This window comes from Mesitornis unicolor, unplaced genomic scaffold (assembly GCF_000695765.1).
Source record: "Mesitornis unicolor isolate BGI_N332 unplaced genomic scaffold, ASM69576v1 scaffold6178, whole genome shotgun sequence".
NCBI classification, from domain to species: domain Eukaryota; kingdom Metazoa; phylum Chordata; class Aves; order Mesitornithiformes; family Mesitornithidae; genus Mesitornis; species Mesitornis unicolor.
The window spans coordinates 282-25386 of NW_010201256.1; the positions used below are offsets into that span (position 1 = coordinate 282).

At 39.1% G+C, this 25105-nt stretch overlaps 1 protein-coding gene across 1 annotated transcript in view; it reads left to right on the forward strand.

Annotated features, from left to right (window-relative positions):
• Window positions 1–1755: 1755 nt before the first annotated feature.
• LOC104545001 (adenylate cyclase type 1-like) overlaps window positions 1756–25105 on the forward strand; it is a gene marked incomplete at its 5' end in the record, with an annotated part of 24173 nt that continues 823 nt past the window's right edge. Inside the window, 2 exons of the mRNA XM_010190016.1 lie at window positions 1756–1867; window positions 16261–16388. Of these exons, the coding sequence (XP_010188318.1) occupies window positions 1756–1867; window positions 16261–16388 (240 nt within the window). The remainder of the gene's footprint in view (window positions 1868–16260; window positions 16389–25105) is intronic.

Here is a 25105-nt window from a genome sequence, read left to right on the forward strand (position 1 = left end):
AGGTCCAGCAGGGCACCTTCCCTTGTGGGCTCCTTCACCAGCTGCGTCAGGAAGTTATCTTCCACACACTCCAGGAACCTCCAGGACTGTTCCCTCTCTGCTGTGTTATATTTCCAGCAGATATCCGGGAAGTTGAAGTCCCCTACAAGTGCAAGGAGAAGCAATCACAAAGCTTCTCCCACCTGCCTATGGTTTATCAACTTAGCTGTGGAACTCTACCAGTGCAAAATCTGTCATTGAAACCAGTTGAGCTGAGAAGATCCCAGCTGTTAAGTGAAGCAATTGTTCTCTGTGCTCCTGGAGTACTCATGGGGGAATCTCATGAATGAGGTGCTTTGCCATATGTACACTATATATGTATATCAGATAGGTATATAGGCATTGAAAGTGTCCCAGTGTTCTCTACAAGAGTTGACGGCACCCGACTGATGCCTGTTTGTCAGAATATTTACCATTTTTGTTCCAGCTAGCACTTTATTGGTATTGTTTTAGGGTTCACAGAATCACAGAATCACAGAACGTTAGGGATTGGAAGGGACCTCAAAAGATCATCTAGTCCAATCCCCCTGCCGGAGCAGGAACACCTAGATGAGGTTACACAGGAAGGCGTCCAGGCGGGTTTTGAATGTCTCCAGAGAAGGAGACTCCACAACCTCTCTGGGCAGCCTGTTGCAGTGCTCGGTTACTACCCTCACTGAGAAGTTTCTTCTCAAATTTAAGTGGAACCTCCTGTGTTCCAGCTTGTGTCCATTACCCCTTGTCTTATCATTGTATGTCACCGAGAAGAGCCTGGCTCCATCCTCGTGACACTCACCCTTTAAATATTTATAAACACGAATGAGGTCTCCCCTCAGTCTCCTCTTCTGCAAACTAAAGAGACCCAGCTCCCTCAGCCGCTCCTCATAAGGGAGATGCTCCACGCCCTTAATCATCATTGTAGCCCTACGCTGGACTCTCTCCAGCAGTTCCCTGTCCTTCTTGAACTGAGGGGCTCAGAACTGGACGCAATATTCCAGATGCGGTCTCACCAGGGCAGAGTAGAGGGGAAGGAGAACCTCTCTCGACCTACTCACCACCCCCTCCTGATGCCTCCAGGATGCCTTTGGCCTTCTTGGCCACAAGGGCACATTGCTGGCTCATGGTCATCCTGCTGTCACCAGGACCCCCAGGTCCCTTTCCCCTACGCTGCTCTCTAATAGGTCATTCCCCAATTTATACTGGAACCTGAGGTTGTTCCTGCCCAGATGCAGGACTCTGCACTTTCCCTTGTTTTATTTCATTAAATTATTCCCTGCCCAACTCTCCAGCCTGTCCAGATCTCGCTGGATGGCAGCACAGCCCTCTGGCATGTCAGCCACTCCTCCCAGCTTGGTGTCATTAGCAAACTTGCTGATAGTACACTCAATTCCCTCATCCAAGTCATTGATGAATAGATTGAAGAATACTGGCCCCAGTACTGACCCTTGGGGCACTCCACTCGTTACAGGCCTCCAACTGGACTCCACCCCGTTGCCCACGACTCTCTGGCTTCTTTCCTTCAGCCAGTTCATAGTCCACCTCACTACCCATTCGTCCAGTCCACACTTCCTCAGTTGAGCTGTGAGGATGCTGTGAGAGACTGTGTCAAAGGCTTTACTGAAGTCATGGTTGATTTGAGTTTGTGCATAGGATCACGTTCATGCTATAAAAGAGGATAATGAGAATTTGAAGTTGTCTTCTGTACTGATATCTTTGTGTCTTTTTCTTTCTGTACAGCATTTTGTTTGCAGACATTGTGGGGTTCACTAGTTTGGCATCACAGTGTACTGCCCAAGAGCTGGTGAAGCTGTTGAATGAGCTGTTTGGCAAATTTGATGAATTAGCTACAGTAAGTATGACATCATTATTTCAATTTATTTAAATTCCATTCTGAAAAATGATGCATGAGTTACATATTAAAAATCTGTAATAGACTGATTTAGCCCTGTGTGTCATAAGTTTCTAAAGTTTCCATTTTTTATTAATATTCTGGAGAGAAAACAGTCTATTTTGATTGTTTAGGAAAGAAGCTTAAGTTGCTATTTTTAAATAAGTTTTTCTTCCCTCTCTTTGCAGGCCATCAGTATTCTTCATTGGTTTTGTTTGCACAAAATAGTGAAAATATTTCAATATTTAGATTTCTGTTATTCATGTAAAAAACCAGGATAATGGAAAATATTATTTTTGACAGTGTGGCATAAATCTACTTTCTGTGATAATAAGAAGCTAGAGAGTAAAATTATTTCTTAACAGAGAGCACTCCTTGTCACAGAAATGACGGTAGCTTTTGAGAGAGGCTATTGCAGGCAAAATGGGATCCATATCATAACCGAGGCTTATGTTTTGGTCATTACCCTTACATTATGCCAGATTCCCCAAGAAGATAAAAAATGAAAAAAATGTTCCTTGCCTATAACTCCTAGTTAAACTACTAGGCACCGCAAGCATTTGACAAGAAATGAAGGGAATGGATGTGCCTGAAAAAGCCACACATCTTGTTTCAAATTACGTTTAACAGTTTGCTGAAAAATGTGTTTTTCCCTTGAACAAAGCACAACTTCATCAAATCTGCCTTGTTTGCCAGCTGTGTCCTCAGAGCCTTCATTGCTGAGAAGTATCAGTAGAGAAGCAATAAAGGTGCTGAGTTTTGATACAAATTTGTAAAACACTCATAAGCCTTTGTGTAACTGTTTAATCACTGGAACTACTGGCAGTGCCTTGTGAAGAGTACAAGTCCCCAGCCCAAAGTACTTTAGAGATGTAGACCTTAGAAATAAAAGAGCGCCATGTAGATGATTCTTGATTAGAGTTTAAATGGCTTTACAAGTTCAAATAGTCTCCTTGCTTTCATTTCATTACTGAATTTCGTCCTCCAAATGTCAACCACCCATCTAATAAGTTCTTTTAAAACTTTTAGTGCTACAATCTGCAGAATCATCATGGACATGAAACACAAGGCAATGTAATAACAGAGGAGTACTGTGACATAACACAGGGTAGCACATGTGCACACAGAAACTGATGTGACTATGACATGTGACATGACTCTGAAGCCAGGGAGATGGCTACTGCACCATGCTTGCTCCCTTAGCAGTGGCCAGGTGCAGCCAACTAGAGGTGTCAGTGGCACCTGAAGCCAGACTACCAGGCAGATGCCAGCTTTGGGGAGAGGTCAGTTGTTTGTCAGGAAAGCAGTAGATTGGACATAGCAGAAGAGTTAAAAAGCCTTCGCTTTTCTGTTCAGCCTGCGTGCATTCTTTTTCCAAATTTGAAAATAAATATCATGGTTTCTTTCAGAAATGTGAGGAAGATTTGTTATTTACTTGTCTTTCTAGTTCAAACTGTGCTGCATCGAGGTGTGACTAAGGATAGAATGTATGAGCTTTCTGTGATGCCTTCTGATGTGGTAAAGGGAGACTTGTTGCTGTGTCTGCTACAGTCAGAAGAAATGTACTGAGAAGTGTAATTTTTCAGAAGGACTCTGATCTTTTGGTTAAAACAACTTTAGATATTCACTGGCATGTCAAAACAGAGGACTGGGATGATTTTAAAACAGTGCTACGCTTTAGTATTCAGAATGATGGAGGGGGAAACTGCAGGGACTTTAAAGAAAAATGTAATGGTGATAGGTATGTTCCCTGTGACTACTGATGTGTGATCTGTGAATGTGCACGCTGCGTGCTGCTGCTTCTTAGGAAGCAGTGTCAACCGGAAAAGGCAGTTTATGACAACCCCTGTTAAAACCATTTTAACAGTCCTGTTTTAAAGCTGTAATGCTTAGAAAAAAAGTATAAAATCCCTGTCAATACTGTGGGAAGTGTAGTAAGTATAAGGCAGCATATATTTGCTCATGAAGAGTCTTGATGTTTTGGCATATTGACACATGTAGGAATAATGAATCTTTGCTTTTTGACAGTATAGCTCTGAAGCTGACCAGAACCAGGTGCTTCAGCCAAACATAAAAAATTCTTGTTGAAAGATCTGTGTTAATTTAATCATAAAGTTTGTCCTTCTGACATTTAGAAGCTGGTTTATGCTTTTTAGCATTTTGTTTTTCTCTTTCTATGTGGTCTTCGTTCGATTTTTTTGGTAAGGCAAATAGTTTTGTTCTTTTTGAAATGTTACACTTTTTTTAAGATCACAATAGCTTCATGACAGGGAGTTCTGAAGGCAAACCTTAGGTTTCAATTTATTGTCATTGAACTCCTTTGAATGTTTGCTTGTGCATTCTGTTAATAGAGAGGGAAGAAAATTGCTTATCTTCTTCCTACTAGAAATTATTTGTACTTTTATCATGTCCTTCCTTTTTAATTCACCTCTAGAGAAAATACATTTTTCAAACACTTACCTTGTACCAGTTATTTTACCTTGTAAATCACTGAGTCTTTGAACAGTGTTAGGAGAAGAGGTGATCAGAATATAGTACTTGGAGTGATGACGTGTTTTCTATTTTCACAGTAGCACTGTTTGGTTTCTTAAACAATCTCAGGTAGTCATATTTCATATGGTCTTTGTGATCCCCTTAATAACTTTTGAGTCTGTGGAACAACTACAGTGACTTTGAAGAAAGCAAAGCGAGTCTCAAAAATGTAAATCTAAACAAAAATGAGTGACAGTAAATAAAAATTAGTGACATCATTTGTATCCTTGTGGGAGTGTAACTTCATCCTAGATAGACATCAGAGAATCCACATGGAGAGTTTCTCAGTTTCTTCCAGTTTTGGTTAAACAGAGTAGCTTTGTGCAGTCTCAGATTTTGCCCTAATGATAGTCATTTGGCGTTGCATATTATCAATGGATGCTTTAAACAACTGATTTTTGCAGGAGGTCATAGCCTTGCAATTAACCTTCAATGCTACAGCTAGCTTCCAGTTTGAAACTCTTCAGCTTACTTGTGAGAGTGACAGATTTTAATGAGATATGATCATTTAAATCATGTTGGTTTTATGTTTCCAAGGAAGCCTTGGACACATGACACGTGGTCTGGGTGCTTTTTTTTTCTTGCTTTAATACACTGTATATTTCAGTGCATTTTCTCTTCATACTTTAGCCGTGGCATGGATTTACTTTAATGAGAGAGGTTCTCAAGGCTACATTTACCCAAATAGCATCATATGGAGTTGCACATGCCCCTGCTCGTGTACTGTTATGGTCACAGCTCCACTATCTTGTGATAGAGTACAGCTATACCCTAATTATTTTATCTGTCGTCTTAATAGAAAAGAAGAGCCATTTCTCCAACATTCTGCATTGTAATGAAACAGTTTTGCTTCTTAGAGATGTTTTGAACTTCTTCAGTTGTTCTTTACTTTGGTAGATATTTTGCACATACTTCTAATTACTAGAATTAATTATTTGTATTTACAGATTAAGTTCTTTCCCTTTCACTTCCATGTTACAGCATCTTGGACTTCAGATAAGGATAAGTGGATAAGGACAAATGAGTTTTAGGCTCTTTTCAAAGGACATCACTAGGAAAGGATTTTAATATTCTGAATGAAAGATATTACTTGTTCGTGTCCCTTTTGGAATCTCGTCAATTAGCCAGATTGACACACACCACTTGCTTGTTCTTTTCATTTGCAGTTATGTATACCTTCAGGCTTTTGTCAGTATTTGTAGGCTGAGTCTATTTTTTTTTTTTTTTACATTTTAATTTAGTATCCTTTCCTGATTACCTTCTTAGCTTTTTAACAATTATTACTTTCCAAATTTCAATGTTACTGAAGTGGTTTTTTTTATACCTGTTCAGCTTAAAAGATACTGAACTTAACAACATTGCTGCTAAGCCTTAGGCAAAGGGTCAGTAAATAATATTTTTAATCAACTTCTGTGTTGTTTTTTTCAACTATGTCAAGAACAGTCAGCCCTTTGCTGTACTTTGAACTAGCTATTTCTAGAAGCAATCACTTTAAGAAATGGATTCTATTGAATCTATAAAATGCTTTTAGTTTATATGAAGATAATTATTATGTATTTTTAAAATATAAAATAAAGTTTTGTGGGCTGGTTAAAATGGGAAAGCTAGTGCTGGAAAACATAGATATGATCTTACAGCATATAACCCTTCTTTGTGGAAATTGATAAATGTGCACTAGGGGGGGATATTTACAAAGGCTAATTTTAAGGAGATTTGTCTCCCCAGGTTTCCTTGATAGTGCAGACACAGGATCCCACCCAGGCAGATCATTCATGCAAGCTTGAGTCTGGTTCTGAACAGCCATCTGGAGAGGTCTCCTAGAGAGACCTAAATAAGTAATCTTTCTTAAATTAAAGCCGTCTTAAAAAATATGTCTGAGACTCTATAGGATCAGGGACCATGATGGCATGAAAATAAAGTGTCTGTAGGACAGTTTCCAGGGACGAAGATAATGCCACACACTTTAAGTGTTATGGGAACATATAAATGTGCAGGTGCCACAGAGGTCTGGTCTTGCCTAACCTCCTTCATGGTACTTTTTAGGTAAGAGGATACTGTGCTTGGTATGTTCATTCTCTGTCATAACTCTTGTCATGAATTGCATGCTTGTGGTACATTACCAAATTCTTCCTCAATTTGTATTCTGCAAATGTGAGATTTACATCTTTGTATAATACTGTGTATGATAATTCTGATCAGCTTCAGATGCTTGCAGTGTAGGCATTTGTACTGAAACTAATTGTTTTGACTCCTTGTGCATTTAGCATAGAGAAAGGAATTTCTGGAGTTCAGCGTCTGTCTAATGGCACTCCAGAAATGTCTGTTTCACTTCATTGTTGTAGAGGCAGTTTGACTGATAAGCCAGGTCTGTATTTTAGCTTTCTAATGTACTCTACCTATGCAGTCCTATTTGAAGTCTTTTACCCATGCACAGATCTGTTATGCAGGGCATAGCAGTGCATCAGTGGAGCAGCCGTCAGGACCTCTCCTCAGCCTGAGGGGGACTATGCCTCCAACGCTGCAGTCCAGAAGCACTATCCTCAGAGTCATCAACTTTACTCTTCTCAATCCAGACTTTTTGTCTCCTTGAAGTCTATGGAAATCTTTCTGGAAACTACTTTCTTTATACCCAGCTGTACACAATATCTTGCTAGTTCTTCTTGTGCTGTCATTTTTCAGTAATTTTGCCAAGTCAAATAGAGCAGCCATTTCCAGCTATTAGGTCTTGAAGATTTCCCATGGATTTTTTGTTTGGAGCATAACTGAATTTCATACTTCTGTTGGTGCACAAACATCACAGTTTTTAAAATTCCTCTCTAATGTGTTGTTTCCAGAAGAATCTGGAAAAATATCCATTTTCTGAAATGTAGAGCTTAGTTTTTCATCATTTTATAGTGTATTTGTTTTCAGCTTGTTTCTCCTAGGATACTCCTCTTCATAGAAAGACAGCATCTTAGAGGATACTTAATGAAAGCTGGGAAGTAGACCACCATACATGTCAATCATGATGATTGTGTAAAATATTCTAGCTAAAATTCTTTTCCATTTCCAAGTAAATTAACATATATGACTGTTAAATAGGTTCTCGCTTTCCAGGAGTAAAAACATTTAACCTTCTAGTTTTGTAAAATTGCTCTGCATGTGGAGTAGGGAAGAAATTTATTGTGAGAATGGAAATGTACAAAAAAGGTAGGTCAAGAACCAGTAGCTTTTTGCAGGTCAGCAGATATAAGAAGGTTGGAAGGGACCTTAAAGATCATCCAGTCCAACCCCCCTGCAGTGGGCAGGGACACCTCCCACCAGACCAGGTTGCTCAAAGCCCTGTCCAACCTGGCCTTGAACACTCCCAGGGAGGGGGCATCCACAGCTTCTATGAGCAACCTGTGCCAGTGTCTCACCACCCTCACAGTAAAGAATTTCTTCCTAATTCTAGTCTAAATCTACCCTCTTTCAGTTTAAAACTATTACCCCTCATTCCATTGCTACCTGCCCTTGTAAAATGTCCCTCCCCAGCTTTTGTGTAGGCCCTTTTCAGGTACTGGAAGGCTGTAATAAGGTCCCCCCAGAGCCTTCTTTTCTCCAGGCTGAACATCCCCAACTCTCTCAGTTGGTCCCCACAGGGGAGGTGCTCCAGCCGTCTGATCATCTTCATGGCCCTCCTCTGGCCTGGCTCCAACAGCTCGATGTCCTTCTTCTGTTGGGGGCCCCAGAACTGGACACAGTACTGCAGGTGGGGTCTCACCAGAGCAGAGCAGAGGGGCAGAATGACCTCCCTCAACCTACTGGCCACACTTCTTTTGATGCAACTCAGGATGTGGTTGGTCTTCTGGGCTGCAAGTGCACATTGCCGACTCATGTTTAGTTTTTCATCGACTGATACCCCTGAGTCCTTCTCCTCAGGGCTGCTCTCGAGCCACTCTCTGCCCAGCCTGCATTTGTGCTTGGGATTGCCCCTATCCAAGTGCAGGACTTTGCACTTGGACTTTGCACATCCTGCCTCAAACCTGGCCCAGGGAACCAGGGCTGTGCGACCAGGCTGGTACAGGGTTGTCATTGTCAACCACATCACACAGCTTGGTGTCATCAGCAAACTTGCTGAGGGTGCACTCAATCCCACTGTCTATGTCACTGACAAAGACATTAAACAGTACCAGTCCCAGTACCAATCCCTGGAGGACACCACTCATCACTGGTCCCCATCTGGACATTGAGCACTCTCACTGAGTGTGACCATCCAGCTAATTCCTTATCCAGTGAGTGGTTCATCCGTCAAATCCACATTTCTCCAGTTTCATGACCAGTATGCCATGCGGGACAGTGTCGAATGCTTTGCACAAGTCCAGGTAGATGATGTCAGTTGCTCTTCCCTTATCCACCAAAGCTGTAACTCCATCATAAAAGGTCACCAAATTGGTGAGACACAATTTGCCCTTGGTGAAGCCATGTTGGTTACTACCAATCATTCCATCCTTGTTCCCCCTGTGCCTTAGGAGAGCCTTCAGGAGGATCTGCTCCATGATCTTGCCAGGCACAGAGGTGAGACTGACTGGCCAATAGTTTCCTGGGTCTTCCTTTTTCCCCTTTTTGAAAATGGGGGTTATGCTTCCCCTTTTTCAGTCAGCTGGGACTTCACCAGACTGCCATGACCTTTCAAATATGATGGATAGCGGTTTGGCAACTTCATCTGCCATTTCTCTCAGGACTCGCGGATGGATGTTATCGGGTCCCATGGACTTGTGCAACTTCAGGTTCTTTAGATGGTCACGAAACTGATCTTCACTTACAGTGGGAGGATCTTCCTTCTCCCAGTCCCTACCTTTGCCTTCTGTGATTAAAGCCCTTGCCAGTCAAGACTGAGGCAAAGAAGTCATCGAGCACCTTAACCTTCTCTGTATCCCTTGTGACCAGTAAAATGTAAATGGATCTCTTACAAAGAATCTCTCCCTCTCACCATGCACTGAATTTAAATTAATAACTTGATATGGTATTGCTCAGTTGCACTGTACAGCCTTCTGACTAGCTCTATCCAATTCACTACCTTTTCTTCTGTGACCCTGCAGGAGGGTACCTTGTCCTTCACTATTTCCTTAACAGCAGAACACTGCACTATGCGTTTCCAAAGGTGCTTGAAACAGTAAGGCAGTCACTATAACTCTGTGTAAAGGAAGGAATGAACTAGTAATGCCAGGAGCAGGTATCAACTCCCAGGTATCTTCTACGAGTCTGTGTTCAAATGTGTTGGAAGGGGGTGCTCAAAACTGGTGTCTGGCCCATAACTGCCAGACTGAGTCATCTTGGTTAATATATAAGTAGTCCAGAGGATGAAAATGTGCATGTGAGGATGTAGATAAACTTGCAGAACGGTGTGTCTGTGCATGTTGGACACACACATATATATGTATTGTTGCATACATTTATACTGCATGATAGCTAAAATGTAGGTTTTTTCCACTTCTAATCTCATGGGCAAATTTAATGAAATTGAACAGAGATGTCATTCCAGCTTCATAGGCTGTAGTAAAAAATACTATTCTTTCTGCAAATCTCTTTTGTGCCTCTATACACATCTGTAATATAGATAAATTTATGTTAACTTATAGTGTGATTCAAAGCTTTCTAATGCTAAAATAGTTAAATGTGCCACATATGCTAAATACATTGAAAATAACCTGCAGTGGTAACAGTGATGGATCCTATCTTGTCCAGTTTTCTTTGGAAGCAGAATGAAGTTCTTGGTTTGTGAAGAGAAATAAATAGGGAGTGCATTTTACTGCTAATTTATGTCTTTGAGGAGATTTAGATATACTTTGATTTTTTTTTCCCCAATTGTAATTTTATACACTAATAACTAAGTAAGGATTGTAACTGTGATGTGGTTAGCCTGGATTACTGAATTATAGCTTGGGTCCCTCAGGATTAGAGGGACAGCTGGTATAAATTAGTGTAGTTCTCCTGAAACCCATGATGCCATGCTGATTAATGTGAACTGAAAATTTGATCCCCTTTGCCTACCTGATCCAAACAGTTTAGGTCTGAGCACAGCAGGCTGCTCAGAGAAAGCTGTTGAAATGGGTCTTTCCAAAAGAAAATGACTGATAAACCAAGAAGGAAGGAAAACAAGAGGAAAAATATGAAGGCAAATAAAACACAAAAGTACTTCTATGATGGGTCTTTTCCTCAGGGTCACTAATCTTTCTTTTGGTTTGTCAGATGTCTGTAAGGGCGGATGACCATGTCCCTCTGTGGCACTACCTGGCCTCAGTGACAAAGCTCTTGATAGTAGTAGCAGGGCTAGGAGCACAGTGTGTATTTCTTCTTCAGCCCTTGCAGTTCACCACTATCACCCCAGAATTAATTCTACTTTCAGTGAAAACTGAGCCATCAGAGATTTGCATTTTGATGCTTTCCCTCTACCCAAGACTTCAATATGTGAAGAAAACATTTAGCTAACAGTGTTTTTTTTCAGGGAGTGGAGCAATGTGTTTTTTTTCTCCCACACATTCTAAGTTTCAGGCAATGAAGGGATGGGGGAGGCACGAAGGGTTTTGAGCTCTGCTCGCTGTGCTGCCAATGCATTTCCTTCCAGTCCTCTGTTGCATGCAGTGCTGCTTTTGTACTAATTTGCAGGTATGCAGGGGCAATACCCAGAGGTCTCACTAGTGCTGAAGTCTGAAGTTTGATGAGAACGCAAAAGCCTTCCACTGAGAGAGTAAAGCCTTCAGTGTATGTCCAGGTCTAATAGATCGCCTTCCTTTGACCCCAATACTTAAATAGCTGAACCTGGACATGTGTTGGTTTTGGTTTTTTCTCTCTTTTTTTTTTTTAACACTCTTGGCAAGCACTAAGCATCATAGGAGGTGACCAACCTCTTGTTCACATTTTTCTAGCCTAAACAAATCTAAATGTTATTACTGCTCATGTCCAAAAGCATTCTAGGAGAGTATAAGACTGGTAAGGTCTGAGTTAAAGGAAACGGGAATTGCTGTTTGTGCATCCTTTTGTAGTCCTTATTAATCTTTTCTCTTATTCTACATAGCTAAATCCAAATTGGCTGAATATGGTAAAGAAACTTTTTTACGTATCTTAGCTGATGCAGGTTTTTTAGTATAACAGCAGAAAAAATGTCTTTCTAATTTATAGATAAATAAAATTCCTCCCACTCATAGACTGTGATTCCAGGAGGGTAGGACAGTAAAAGTCTGAAGAGCATAGCTGCAAATCAGGTTGTTAGGCTTGCAGAAAAAGAAATGGTTGTGTATAATAAGCATAAAATACATTGTAATTAAGTCACATGGAGTGACACTAATCCTTGGTGTAATTCCACTGCAGTTATTGGAGTTATGAGAGAGAAAGTTTGATGTTTAGCTTTTAAAATCTTGCTTTTTAAAATTGTAGTCTATCTGACCTTCCTTTTGGCTCACTTTGATAGGTGCTCAAATACCATGATGACACATAGATTGTTGCAGTGACAGAAGACAGAGCAGGGACTCTACTGCATTAACATATGCCATCTTAAAAATAAATAAAAGCTTTCTTTGGATCTATTAATGTAACAAACACTTACTGGATAGACTGTAAAGATGAAACAAACCAAACAAAACATAACAAAACAAAAACCCCAGCAGCGACAATAAGAATTGTTGCAATCTGACACATGAGAAAGGTCCTCCTTTAAAAGACTTTGCACGTATCCAGTACAATCTCTCTGCTTACATGTTCTGCTGGGAGAGATCTGAAAGCACTTTAAACTTTGTTATTTCTTTGAGACAACATTCATATATATGTATACATATATATATAGATCGATATATATATATATATATATATATGAGTAAACTGTAAATTCTTTTCCCTTTACTTTTTGTTAAAAAAACCCCAGCCTTGTCCTGAGTATGCAAAACAGTATTTGACTTATATAGTACAAGAAAATTGAGTTAATGGTCTGAATTTCCTGTTTTGCAGTCTAAGTTGGCAGACTTCACTCTTTCTGCAAAAGAAATTTAAATAAAGAATTACGATGACAAAAACCCAGAGTTGTTTGAAACAGAAGCCCCCCACCCCTCCCCCCCAGTTCCACCTAACAGATAGGTGGAATTAACTGCTTTATAAAGTGCTTGTCTGAAAGTGTAAAGAAAGCTCTTAGCAACTTTGAAGTATCCTCTGCTTTTTGAGCTGGGCTTCCACTTCACACTGACAAACCCTGTGACTGACAGTTGCGCCAGAGGGAATTCTGCAAATCCGCTTGGAAATGTCTCAGTAGGGCACCACAGGTGGGCAAGCTGCCTGGCTAATGCAGTGCTAGCAATCTCTGGTGCTTTTTATCATGTGCATAAAACCGAATTATCAGCTGTTTCTAAACAGATGTTGCTTGTGTCAACTGTGCCTAGAATTTGCAACTATCACACTTGAATTCATCACTAACACAAATGTGAAAAATATTGCTGAGTCAAGGACTTCTTTGGAAGTCGCTGAGGAAACAAAACAAAGAGAGGGAAAGGGGGGGTTTATGTTAATTTGCATATAAATCCTTAAAAAGATTGCTCTTACAGAGCTGCACTGCATCTCTTTCCTGGAAGTCTGCCTCACATGTTGAGAAAAAGAAAACAAGTGATTTTGCTAGAGATTACTGTATATTAATAGATTATTATAAATAAGGACAGTGAGGATAACATCTGACAAGGCACATAGCAGTGGTTTCAAAAACAGCAGGCAATTTAGCCATATGCCTTCCATCAAATTAGTATCTCTCCAGAAAATGCTGTAGTCCTTATCTTATTTTTTCTTTTGTAATTCTCCTGCGTAAATAATGAACTGACTTGGAAACATGGTACTGGATTGAGCTCGCTTTCTTGCCTGCTTGCTTGCTTGCTTGCTTGCTTTCTCTCTTTCTCTCTTTCTCTCTTTCTCTTTCTCTCTTTCTTTCTCTCTTTCCTTCTCTCTTTCCTTCTCTTCTTTCCTTCTCTTCTTTCTTTCTTTTTCTTTCCTTTCTTTCCTTTCTTTCCTTTCTTTCCTTTCTTTCCTTTCTTTTCTTTCTTTTCTTTCTTTCTCTACAGAATAATAGAATCACAGAATGGTTTGGGTTGGGAGGGACCTTAAAGATCACCCAGTCCAACTCCCCCTGCCACGGGCAGGGACACCTCCCACTAGACCAAGCTGCTTAAAGCCCTGTCCAACCTGGCCTTGAACACTCCCAGGGAGGGGGCATCCACAACTTCCTTGGGCAACCTGTGCCAGTGTCTCACCACCCTCGCAGTAAAGAATTTCTTCCTTAAGTCCAATCTTAAATAAATCCTCCTTCAGTTTAAAACCATTGCTCCTCATCCTATCACTATGTCCCCTTGTAAAATGTCCCTCCCCAGCTTTTGTGTAGGACCCCTTCAGGAACTGGTAGACTGCAATAAGGTGCCCCTGGAGCCTTCTCTTCTCCAGAGTGAATATCCCCAACTCTTTCAGCCTGGCCTCATAGGGGAGGTGCTCTAGACTCCTGATTGTCTTTGTGGCCCTCCTCCAACGGCTCAATGTCCTTCTTCTGTTGGGGGCCTCAGAGCTGGACACAGCACTCCAGGTGGGGTCTCATAAGAGTAGAGTAGAAGGGCAGAATGACCTCCCTCTACCAGGCTGCTAGACTTCTGTCCCAATATGACAGTAATTTTGTGTGTCCCCTTACAAAATGTACGGTACTGCTCTATAGTACAGTAAGCTCTCTAAGAAAACCAAGTCATTACAAATGAGCCATTTTGGAGGTTCACACTGAATAGGGGAGAACACTAATTGATTAACACACACCTGTTGTTCACCCAAGATTACTGAAATGGCTTTTCTGGATAACTTTCAACTGGGTCAAATAGCCATTGCCTGCACACGATTCATGCATACCAAATTTGAAGATGAAAAGGGCTTTATAGAGGGTTGTAAGGTTTGGGCCAAAGCTGGATTTAGTTTGGACAGTATGTTACAGCTTTAACTACTGAGTACCCTCTACTACTTCAAGATTTGCCCACAATTTTAAAAAGTGGCTTATTTTAGCAACATAATTTAGGGGTTTCTACTAAAAAACTTAGTGATTTCTATTAAAAACTTTAGTGGTTTCTCTCCAAAACCCTTGAGTTGGAAGGCCTGTTTTGTTTCAGGATAGATATTACTTTGTTTGCATCAATAATGATTTCACTCATTATATGGTATTATATAACTTTTAGCCAAGGATCAATTAAAACTCCAAATTAAATCGGTGAGGCGTTTTGTGGCTATAGGTTGTGGGAATACTCTAAGGCTTCAATGATAATGCTTCTAGAATAATTATGCTCATATTCATTAAAATATGTATTAGCAACGATAAATAGTGGTATATTTAAAATTCTGCTGTACAGCAAAAGAAATGTTAAGTAGTCACTCTTGGAAAAGACTTAGTTAAGCATACCTAAAAAAGATGACTCTCTTTGATTCAAGTTCTGAACTTACTGCTTAATTTATAAAAAGAAGTAGACAAACCAATTTTCCCAAACAGTGTTAGCATGCCTTCTTCCATGCTTGAATAGAGGTAATTCTCATTTTATAATATTTGTTCAGTACTCAGAAACATTTACAAAGACGACAGTCATGGGAATGCCTGCAGCTAGAAGAGTATATAATAACAAGCCCCAAATGCTGGTGTATGACATGTCAGAGAGATAGGGATTGCTTGTAGGTATAACCATTGCTTCTGAGCTGGAATACAGATAATGATGTGAAGAGTGTGGTCAACTCAGGAAGGTTTTGATTCCTATAGGTAGGAGAATGGCTGAGAATATGTGCCTGTATGAGAAACTGAACCAGTATGATTAGGTAACTTTTTTCAGAAATTTTAAATTTCCCTACCACCAGAACCCTTTTTTTTTACCTTTCTGTGCCACTGAAGTCAAGTCTATATGGCACACTGCTGGTGGAGGAATCACATTTTTGTTAATCCTCTCTCATCATATTCACAACAGCTAATTTTGCGTGGCACTTACTGGCATAGTTCCAGCTGTGTAAGTTGGATTCATTTAATCAAGTTATTTACTTTTCTGTGCCATGCTCTAAATGTGTAGAAGTTGCCATAGTTTAGCTGCAAGGGATGCCCTAATCTCTTCATGTCTCCTCGTAGTTTATTATTTAAAGGCACTGCTTCTGTAACTGTAAGCTTTCTACTCAGATTGATGTAATAATCATCACATGCCATCGTTAGTTTTTCAAAATGGGAGAGATTTAGCCAGATCTCTTTGGCTGTAGAAATTAAACTGTATGCAAACAGGAAATAAATTCAATGGTAATGCAAACTGCCTGTATCTTCTGATCTGCAAGTGTGTTTTACACTGATCACACTGTATTGTAAATTGTGTTATTTTGTGTAATTATTGTTCCTGATAAGTTGAAACTTGATTTGAAATAAAGCTCAGAAAACAAACATTTCCTGCTATTCAGTAGTTGTTTGGCTTCAGTCCTTTGGTTTGGATTCATACAGAAATGAAGTCTCACTGCAGATCTTGAATTTCTGCTGATCTAATGTGAGGGCAAAAGTATGATATTTGTTCAGAACTATAGTTTTAAGCAGTGGTACCCCATGTATGTTCAACAATGCAGGCCTAATCTCCAGTATATATGTGTGTATTTATAAATAAATAACCAAATATGTGTATGTCAGCTGTTTTGTACAGGAAACACAGATTTCATGGGCTGTAGCTTGCTTCATTTGACCACAAAAGGATTCCCTGAATGATTGCATAATATTGGAGAAGATTTTATCCTGTAAGTATTGAAATATTTATATGAATAGTAAAACTTTTCCCAATCTGTTTTTATTAAAGGAAAACCACTGCAGAAGAATAAAAATCCTAGGGGACTGTTACTACTGTGTATCAGGATTGACCCAACCCAAAACAGATCATGCCCATTGCTGTGTTGAAATGGGACTGGATATGATTGACACCATCACGTAAGTACTGTCCACCTGGACAGGAGTGCTACAACAGCTTCTATATGGCATTTGGGAAGTGTGTTCCAAGAAAAAAACTGCAGGGTCTGCTAGCAGCACTCACCTAGCAATTCATGCTGTTGCATTCAGGTCACAGGATACTGGTTTTAGGAAGGGTCATTCTAGACATCAGTTTTCCACTCCATTTAATCCCTGTGAAGGAAAAAATGCACAAGTATGAGTGTGTAGAGGCACATACACATACTGATTAGAGGAGAGAAAGATACTGGGAAATTAAAAAATATTCCTGTGGCTATTCGCCAACAAAGAAAGAGGGCAATGTTGTGTTTTACAGGGATAAACACTGCTTGGTTTGCACATCAGTATGTAAACTCGAAGCCAGTCCTGATGTATGCATGTTATATATGTGTTTGTATACTCAAAATGATAGCTTGCTTATTTTTCCTGTCTCTATGTCATGTTTAAACCTTTAATTTGTTCTGCTTTTCAGAAATATAATGTGAAATTCACTTTGCTGATCAGCAGATTCTTTTTATGCTTGAGAGCTCAGCATTCGTTGTTATTTTATCAAGGCAAAAAGTGTGAATGTGAGAGAACTGTGAATGAACTTTTAGCAAGAGCTGAAGATCTATTTCATTACAGGGAGGGTAGGGATAAAGATAGGAACTTCCTTCACTACTGTATTGCTCTGTGTGTGTGTGCGTGCATGAGCATGTATTTTATAGGGAGGCTATAGGAGGGAGTGCCCACCTGTATTAATTCTGTAGATAAATAAATACTGGTCAGCACAGTGCTATTACATTTGGAATGAGCTTTCACAAATGTGTCACATCAGAGGCCTTAGCCTGCTCTGTATTGGAAAGTGTTTGGCCGCTGTTTCCAGTAGCCAATTAGTCTTTCTCTCTGTTGTCAGCTGAGCTGTTGGGAATACAGAGTTGACTCAAGTTTCTGCTTCCCCTCACTTAATCCCCAAGTTTTTGCATTGTACACAAAGAAGACCTGCCTTCTCTGTGAAGGAGAATATACCACAGTATAATCTTAATTTAAAAAATAATAAACTATTAAATAAGGAAAAAATTCTAGAATAAGCAAACATAAGCAAACGTAAAGACTTATGAATACAAATTATGCATTTTTTCTTTGAAACATTTCATCTTCTTTCTTGTTTTTAATAAAACTTTTGCCATATGATGTATTTCATCTCTTCCATTTATGTGTGACGATGTTATGCACATATATGCACACAAAGAAATTGTTTTTCCAAAACCAAAGTTTTGAACTCTCAGAGCTCACTGCAAGTTTTCCTCAAAAGATTTTTGTTTATCTGTATGGAATTAATGATTAGTTGTTCAAACCCTGCTAATGCCTTAGGGGAACATGGTCATTACCACACATTTTTGTTGTTTCATATCAACCTTAAACTTTTCTGTGAACCAGGATTCATTAATCTTTCTTTTCAGAGGACCTGAAAGCACATAAAAAAAGAGAAAAGTACTTAAAGCAATTGAAGGCTGATTCTCATTTCTAGCTCAATCCATGTGTTTTTACCATAATATTCATTTATAACATCTCTCAGAATGTGAAGAGTTGTGTAAATGACTCCATATTCTCCCTCTCGTTCAATGCAAGTTTGTCATCTTTGTAAGAGTTGCAAAAATCGATAAAAGACTTTGTAATCTGTAATAATACATGATAGTCTATTATACTATTAAATCCTAAAAGAATATCCTAAATCTGCAAGTACTGTATATGTGCATTATTCCAGCAGTATATGGGTATAGTATTTATAAGGATGCCTTGGCCTCTAGAAGCATAGTTAGTTATACAGGCCTTGTACACATTTTCCAAACTCTTATTTTTTTTAAATCCCTGGAAATCAGTAGCTGATGCTTTCATTCTCTTTTGAACCTAGCATTAATCTTTAATGTATTAGTTGTGCTGTTTTTTCATGTATACAAATTAGATATATAACTGTCTGAACTTTCCTTTTTTGAATGTTTCAGTTTTACTAATATTAGACATGGAACTTCCTTTTTTGTGTTGCCATTTATTGGCTGGTGTCATGATAATGTAAACCTGAAAAAAGAGTTGAATTAAAAAGGAAGGAATCAACTAGGACTGTTCAGCCTGGAGAAGAGAAGGCTCTAGGGGAATCTTGTCAATGCACAGAAATACCTCATAGGAGTGTGTGAAGAGGACAAAACCAAAATTTTCTCAGTGGTATCCAGTGTTAAAACAAGAGGAAAGAGGCACAAATGAAATACAGGAAAATCCATTTAAATATAAGTATAAACTTTTTTACTGTGAAAGTGGTCAGATACTGGAGAGGTTGCACTGGAAGATTGTGGAGTTTGCATCCTTGGAGAGATTTAAAATCCAGCTGGACACAGTCCTGGGCAACCTTCTGTAGCTGACCCTGCTCTGAGCAGGGGAATTTGTCTAGATAATTTCCAGAGGCCCCTTCCACCATCAGCAACTCCACATTCCGAAGTGAATGAGTTGTAGTGTGTTACCTAGACATGTTTAGTCAGAGGCTGTGGTAGAAGATAACTAACTGACAATTTCATCTTTTTATTTTTTAAAGCAGTCATAAAGGCTCACTTGAAATTAAAACTGGCAAGGGATGACAAGGACAACAAGAAGGGCTTCAAGTATAACAGTATTATATCAGTAGCTAAAGAAAGACTAGAGAAAATGTAGGCCCACTACTGAATGAGCTGGGTGTCCTGGTGACAAAGGTTACAAGGAAGGCAAAGTTACTGAATGCCACCTTTGCTTCAGTCTTTACTGCTAAGGCTGGCCCTCAGGAATACCAGACCCTGGAGGTGAGAGAGAAAATCTGGAAAAAGGAAGACACTTTCCTTTGGTCAAGGAGGATCGGGTTAGACTAGGGGACTGGAGCATCTCTCTTATGAGAAAAGGCTGGGAGACTTGGGCCTGTTTAACCTGGAGAAGAGACAACTGCGAGGGGATCTTATCAAAGCTTATAAATATCTAAAGGACGGCTGTCAGGAAGATGGGGCCAGACTCTTTTCAGTGGTGCCCAGTGCCAGGGCAAGGTGCAATGGGCACAGTCTGGAACACAGGAAGTTCCATCTGAACATGAGGAAAAATTTCTTTACTTTGAGGGTGTCAGAGCACTGGAACAGAGGTTGTGTAGTCTCATTCTCTGGAGATACTCAAAACCTGCCTGGACGTGATCCTGTGCAACCTGCTGTAGATGAACCTGCTTTAGCAAAGGGGTTGTGCTAGATGATCTCCAGAGGTCTGTTTCAACCCCTACCATTCTGTGATTCTGTGATTTTATAATTGTAAGTCTTTAGAGTGTGTAGTCAGTGGTCAGAGCATGGTGAGAGGGTGGGACAGTGAAGAGGCAAGATTATAAGAGAATAGCGGGACAGCTGCAAACCAGAAAAATAGATTCTGCTGAAGATTAGGAAAAAACTCTTCAGTCATTCATAGAGATCAAAATTAGAAGATGGATTCCTGAGATTAATTTGTTTGAAAATATGTTGAGCAAATGAAAAGAAGTGAAGGACTTATGAAGGTAAAGTTGGAATGCAACATTTTATTTTCTTTTGCCATGATTATTAGGTGGTGGTGTTTATCAGTCTCATGAGATGCAGAGTCACTTTTATTTTATACTTCCCCCTTACATCCAGAGTTGGATGCCAGGTGGCAGTCTCTAAAATTCTGTTCACTTTACTGCAGAAATCAGGTCTTGGCATTGTAAATTTCTGCTTGGAAGTCATCATACCTAGTGACAGGTTTGTCATATTGCCTGGAATAAATAAATAAATAAATAAAACCACTTGAACTGTGATTCAGCTGATGGATCTATGAAAAATGCCTGTCCCAGAGATATGTACCAGCAAGATGTACATTTTTTTACAGGAAATCAAGGAATAGAATCTTCTAGTAGCTGTTTGATGGATCTGTGATTTGACTGAGTTGAATGTTATAATATGTTCATATAAATTGATACTTTCTATTCTCTTCTACTGTTATTTAAGTATCCTAGAATATGGTGCTGCATGTGGGTATCATCTGAGAATGTTGCCTCATTACATTTAGATTTTCAGGGTAATTTTCAAAGAACATTATAAAATACTTTAAATTTTCACAATTTCATCTGCCTTCTACAAAGTATTTTTTTCAAGTACTTTTTCAAGTATTTTTTTCAGCTGAAGGCAGACAAGAATCATTATGGGAGGATTTTTTTTTCTTAAAAAAAACCCTAACAAAACAGATAGTGTTATATTCTGTTTCTATTCCAAAATAATTTCTGCTGCAAATGTTTTCTGTCAGTGCCTCGGTACAGGCTAGCTGTTTTTTCTGCTTCAGAGTCACTTGAACTATCATGGCACTATTAGGTGGCAGTTAAGTGTTGGATACCACTGAAGTTGCTTTCATCAAGTGAGTTTTAACTATCAAATTTTTGTTAGTAATGTAATTAAAATAGTCGTGTTCATTAGCGCATCTAATGTGCGAGATGTTTCTCTGTGGCAGATGTTGTCCTTACTTTGGTTTTGAACAGTGTGTTAGGCCAAGTACACTCTTCAACTTATTTAAATTGATTGCTTTTGAAGGTTCCACTCTATTTAATACAGTATTTAATTTCTAAGTAGATGTATTTATTAGCTAATTGCCATGTAGAAAAGTTTTGCCCAGCTACCCAAGCTCTTCCCTCTCTCCCCCATAAGTTGGCTAGAGTTCTGCTTTAAGCTAGCATTACAGGGGCAATTTTGTACAGTCTTAATAACAGTTTGTCTTTCTTTACGGAGCACTTAATAATCTGGTATAAATTATATTAAACAATTCTTTGGCTCAGTCCAGAAATGTAACCTTTTAGAAGATGAAAAGTGATAAAATGAGGGAGTTATCGAAATGCACTTGATAATGCCACAGGGCAAGAAGTGAACTGTGATGTTTCCAATTGAAAATGAGGAGGGAAATCTGGGTGAGCAGGATATAAACATTAGATTTGGGTCTGGGCCAAAATACTGGGGTTAACTTTCATAAACTTGTCAAAAGTGTAACAATACCTTGTAATTATCCATGTTGTCACATAAATGGTACATTTTCACTATACTCCTTCCCTTAACATCTTACTCGGATGCTATTTTAGTACTCAGAGGGAATTGCACCACTAGCTGCATCACTGGCTATATCTACATTAGCAGGTAGAATGGGACAGTAGGAGCACATCTGTAGATCATGGAAGCTGGTGCTGACTACTTCAGTTTAACCTATACAAATGATGGGGTAAGGAGGGGAAGGATTACTTTAAATTGTTTTTCATCTGCCCCCCTGTATTGAATGTTCCTAGTGCATGTGCAGTAGAAACTCCAGTGCATGTCGAGGTCTGATGTCCATGAACTTTTGCTTCTTGAAATCTAGGCATCCCAAAGGGGTCTATCAAGAGATAGACCAGCTTTTCTCTGTGCCATGTAGGTGAGTTTATCCCATACAGATGACTCCACCAGTCATCTGTGTAAGACCTCACAGATGGAAGTTGGGCTTATTTTGCACCTGCACATTGTGTTGCTGCTTGGTGCATGGGACAATGTGGAGGTTGATGCTTGAACTATCTCCTTCTTGTGGGTTTGGTCATTGGCTGACCAAAGGCACTAGGGAAGAGAAAGGAACTACAGCAGCCAGTTTAAGGAAAACCAACTGAAATGTCAAGTTTTCCTGTGTGATTTTCTGTCTGAGGAAGAAGACAGAATCACTTTCCTGATGTCAACACTGTTGATACTTTTCCCCTGGTCCTCCAAAGATCTAAGGCCTGGGAAAGTTTGCACTGGCAGGAGTGAGTTGACACTGAATTCTGGAAGAACCAGCAACTGCATTTTTAGCAGTGGAGAAAGCTGTGTACCATGAGCTGACATCACCACCACTGGTGAAAGTTTAGTTAGCTTGCACCTCAGAGGCTCTTGCACCTCTGTCAACGTGAGCCTCTTGACTGCTGAAGCCACCAGACCTTCACAGACCAGGCTTTCTGCCCATGGCTTCTGCCATGTGGAAGACAAACTGGAGAGGGCACGGGGGCCTAGTGTATGGGTGTTTCTTGGTACTCTAGGCCATGGCCTGCAGCCTCTCCTCCCATGGACTGCCAGGGACAAGTTCATGGAATGATAGTCTTTGCCATTAACATCCAAGAACTGACCAGTTCCTGACCATGTTGAAATGGAACTGACAGAAATATTTAGGGAGGCGTGTAAAATCAAAGGTCACCCTTATCTTACAATGAAGCAAATATAAAAAGCAAACATATGTAACTGAACCAAAATTCTTGTCTATGCCTCTAACTGAGAAACATTTATTTTTAAGCAGATAGTTTTGAACCTAAAAGAAAACCCGTAAGTAAGTTATAAGAAATAAGATACAGAGCTTATTTTCCCCCCCACCTTCAAATGCAGCACAGGTCTGGAGCTGTTCTGCAGATGATCTAAATGACTTTGATGGTTTGTAGCAGCACATGAAATATTTGTAGCTAAAGAGGGAATTGAAATTTAAAGGCTGAGTAGGATACTTGAGCTGTCAGAGTAGATGGTTATCATATTAGTCACTTATGTAGACTCTACATGCTTCTAGTTTAAAAAGAAAATATTTTTCAATTTCAATTTGTTTCTGGGCTTACTTTTGTGTTAACATTTGGAAAACTTTTGAGTATATTATATCTGAACCTAGGAGAGAATGAGTTATAATGAATAATTTATTTGAGAAACTTATTTTCTTTTTCCTGTTCATGACTTGTTTGTGAAGTGCTGATATTTTTTCAGAAATGCATTTATAATTTAAAATGCATCATTGGACACTATTGTCATAATTTAGTGCAGAAATGTTGATGTTGTTTGGCAATATGATTTTACTACTGCTCTGATTTTATATTTGAAGCCTATTCTTTGTATATTACTTAACATTCCCCATTTTTGATAGTTCAGTGAGTATATTAATGGAAATTAACTGCACAAAAGGTACACAGGTCTTCAAGGTAAATTCAAAAAGTTAAATGAACTGTTCATGAGCTTTTTTTCCTACTCAAATTTAATGATGGTGAAAGCACCCCTGAAACACACTGTTGTTTCTGAGGAAAATGTAGAAGTGTGTTCTCAATTTAGATTTTTTACTAGATGACTACTTCTGCAAATCTTATGTTCAAAACATAAAGTATTTTCAGATTCTGCTTTATGGTTCATTGGTACACTATACAGTCCAGCTTATTTGACAAGGAGTATGATCAGACATGTTGTATTTATCTGCTTTCAAATATCTAAAAGCAGATGATATTTCCCCTTTTCTTTCAAGCCAGCTAGGACAAAGCAAGGTCAAAGGTCTGCAGTGGATTTATCAATGTCTGAATTTCACTGTCTTTCCACTTACATTTAGCTTGAGATTTTATACAGAGCTTTAAATGGAAAAAAAAAAACCAAAATCAAAAACAAACAAACAAACAAAACAACAAAAAAAACCAAACCAAACCAAAACCAAAACATATTCATTTGCAAGTGGAGAAACTCGCACATTTGCAGGTTCACCAATTAAGGTAATTGCATAGGTACATAGTTATGCAGGAGAACATAGACAGGATGCCGGTTGTAATCCTGAAGGGCTTTGGCCTGCAGGGTATGGTGTTGATGTAAGGTCACTCTGTTAATGGCACAATTACACATGTTCAGGTGAAGATACAAAGATTAATTATCATTAGTTGGCTTATATTATTAGCTCTTTTTATTTCCTCAAGTCTTTGCCAAGCAGACAGTGTGCACAACAAGCCCTATAACACTCGAATCCTTTTAGGACTCCTTGGAGTAATTTTTGATGCTTGACTGGGAGCACACACTGAATAAAGGAAAGCTGACTTACAGTGAGTAGAAATAGGACAATGAAATAGTTAATTTTTCAGAAAGCTGTGCATAAGCCTTTTTGTGCTTGCATAGAATTGCACAAAATATGACTGAAAAATGTAGTATGCTCTGATTCCCTATGGGGACAAAAGAATCTCATGTTACTCATATTAGTGATAGCTGACATGATATATACTCTTCATGTGCTGTTCTTGCACTGATTTATTGGTTTCATAATTTTCTTTGTCCTGTACTCCTGTAACCTGGTAATTGAATCAATTAGAACATAGTAGAGTGGAGTCATTGCTTATACATTTGCCTTCTCAACTAGTAACCACTTCATACCTCTTCTAGCAGAAACTGCAAGAGTGTTTAAATATGTCTGTGCCCTTTCAGTCTCACCATAGGAAATTATGCTTAGCTAAGCATACCAGGTAAAGGTATTTTTACCTTTAGGTAAAAGGTGCAGCACAACTCTGTGATTACTAGTAGTTGCAACAGTTTCCTAACAGTAGCATAAGGTGAAAATATCAGTTGAAAAAATACCGTGTAATATTAAATAAGTGTCATCCAAGAAGACTGACAGTCTGAGACATGGTTTACTAATGGGCAGGTTATGGTTGAGAGAAAAATCCACCAAGCAATAAACCCAAGTCTAGGATAAGGAGAAATAGTAACAGACACTTTTGGTAAAAAGAAGAAACTGGGTAGTCCATTTTAATACTGAATTGAAAGAAATCTGGAGTAATGGTAGAACCGAAACATGTTTACTCTTAATTACATGTCAGGTTAAAATTAAGCATAATAAGATAGTTTCAAAAATCTTATTTTGATTCTAACAATCATATTGTGGTTACTTGTCATCCT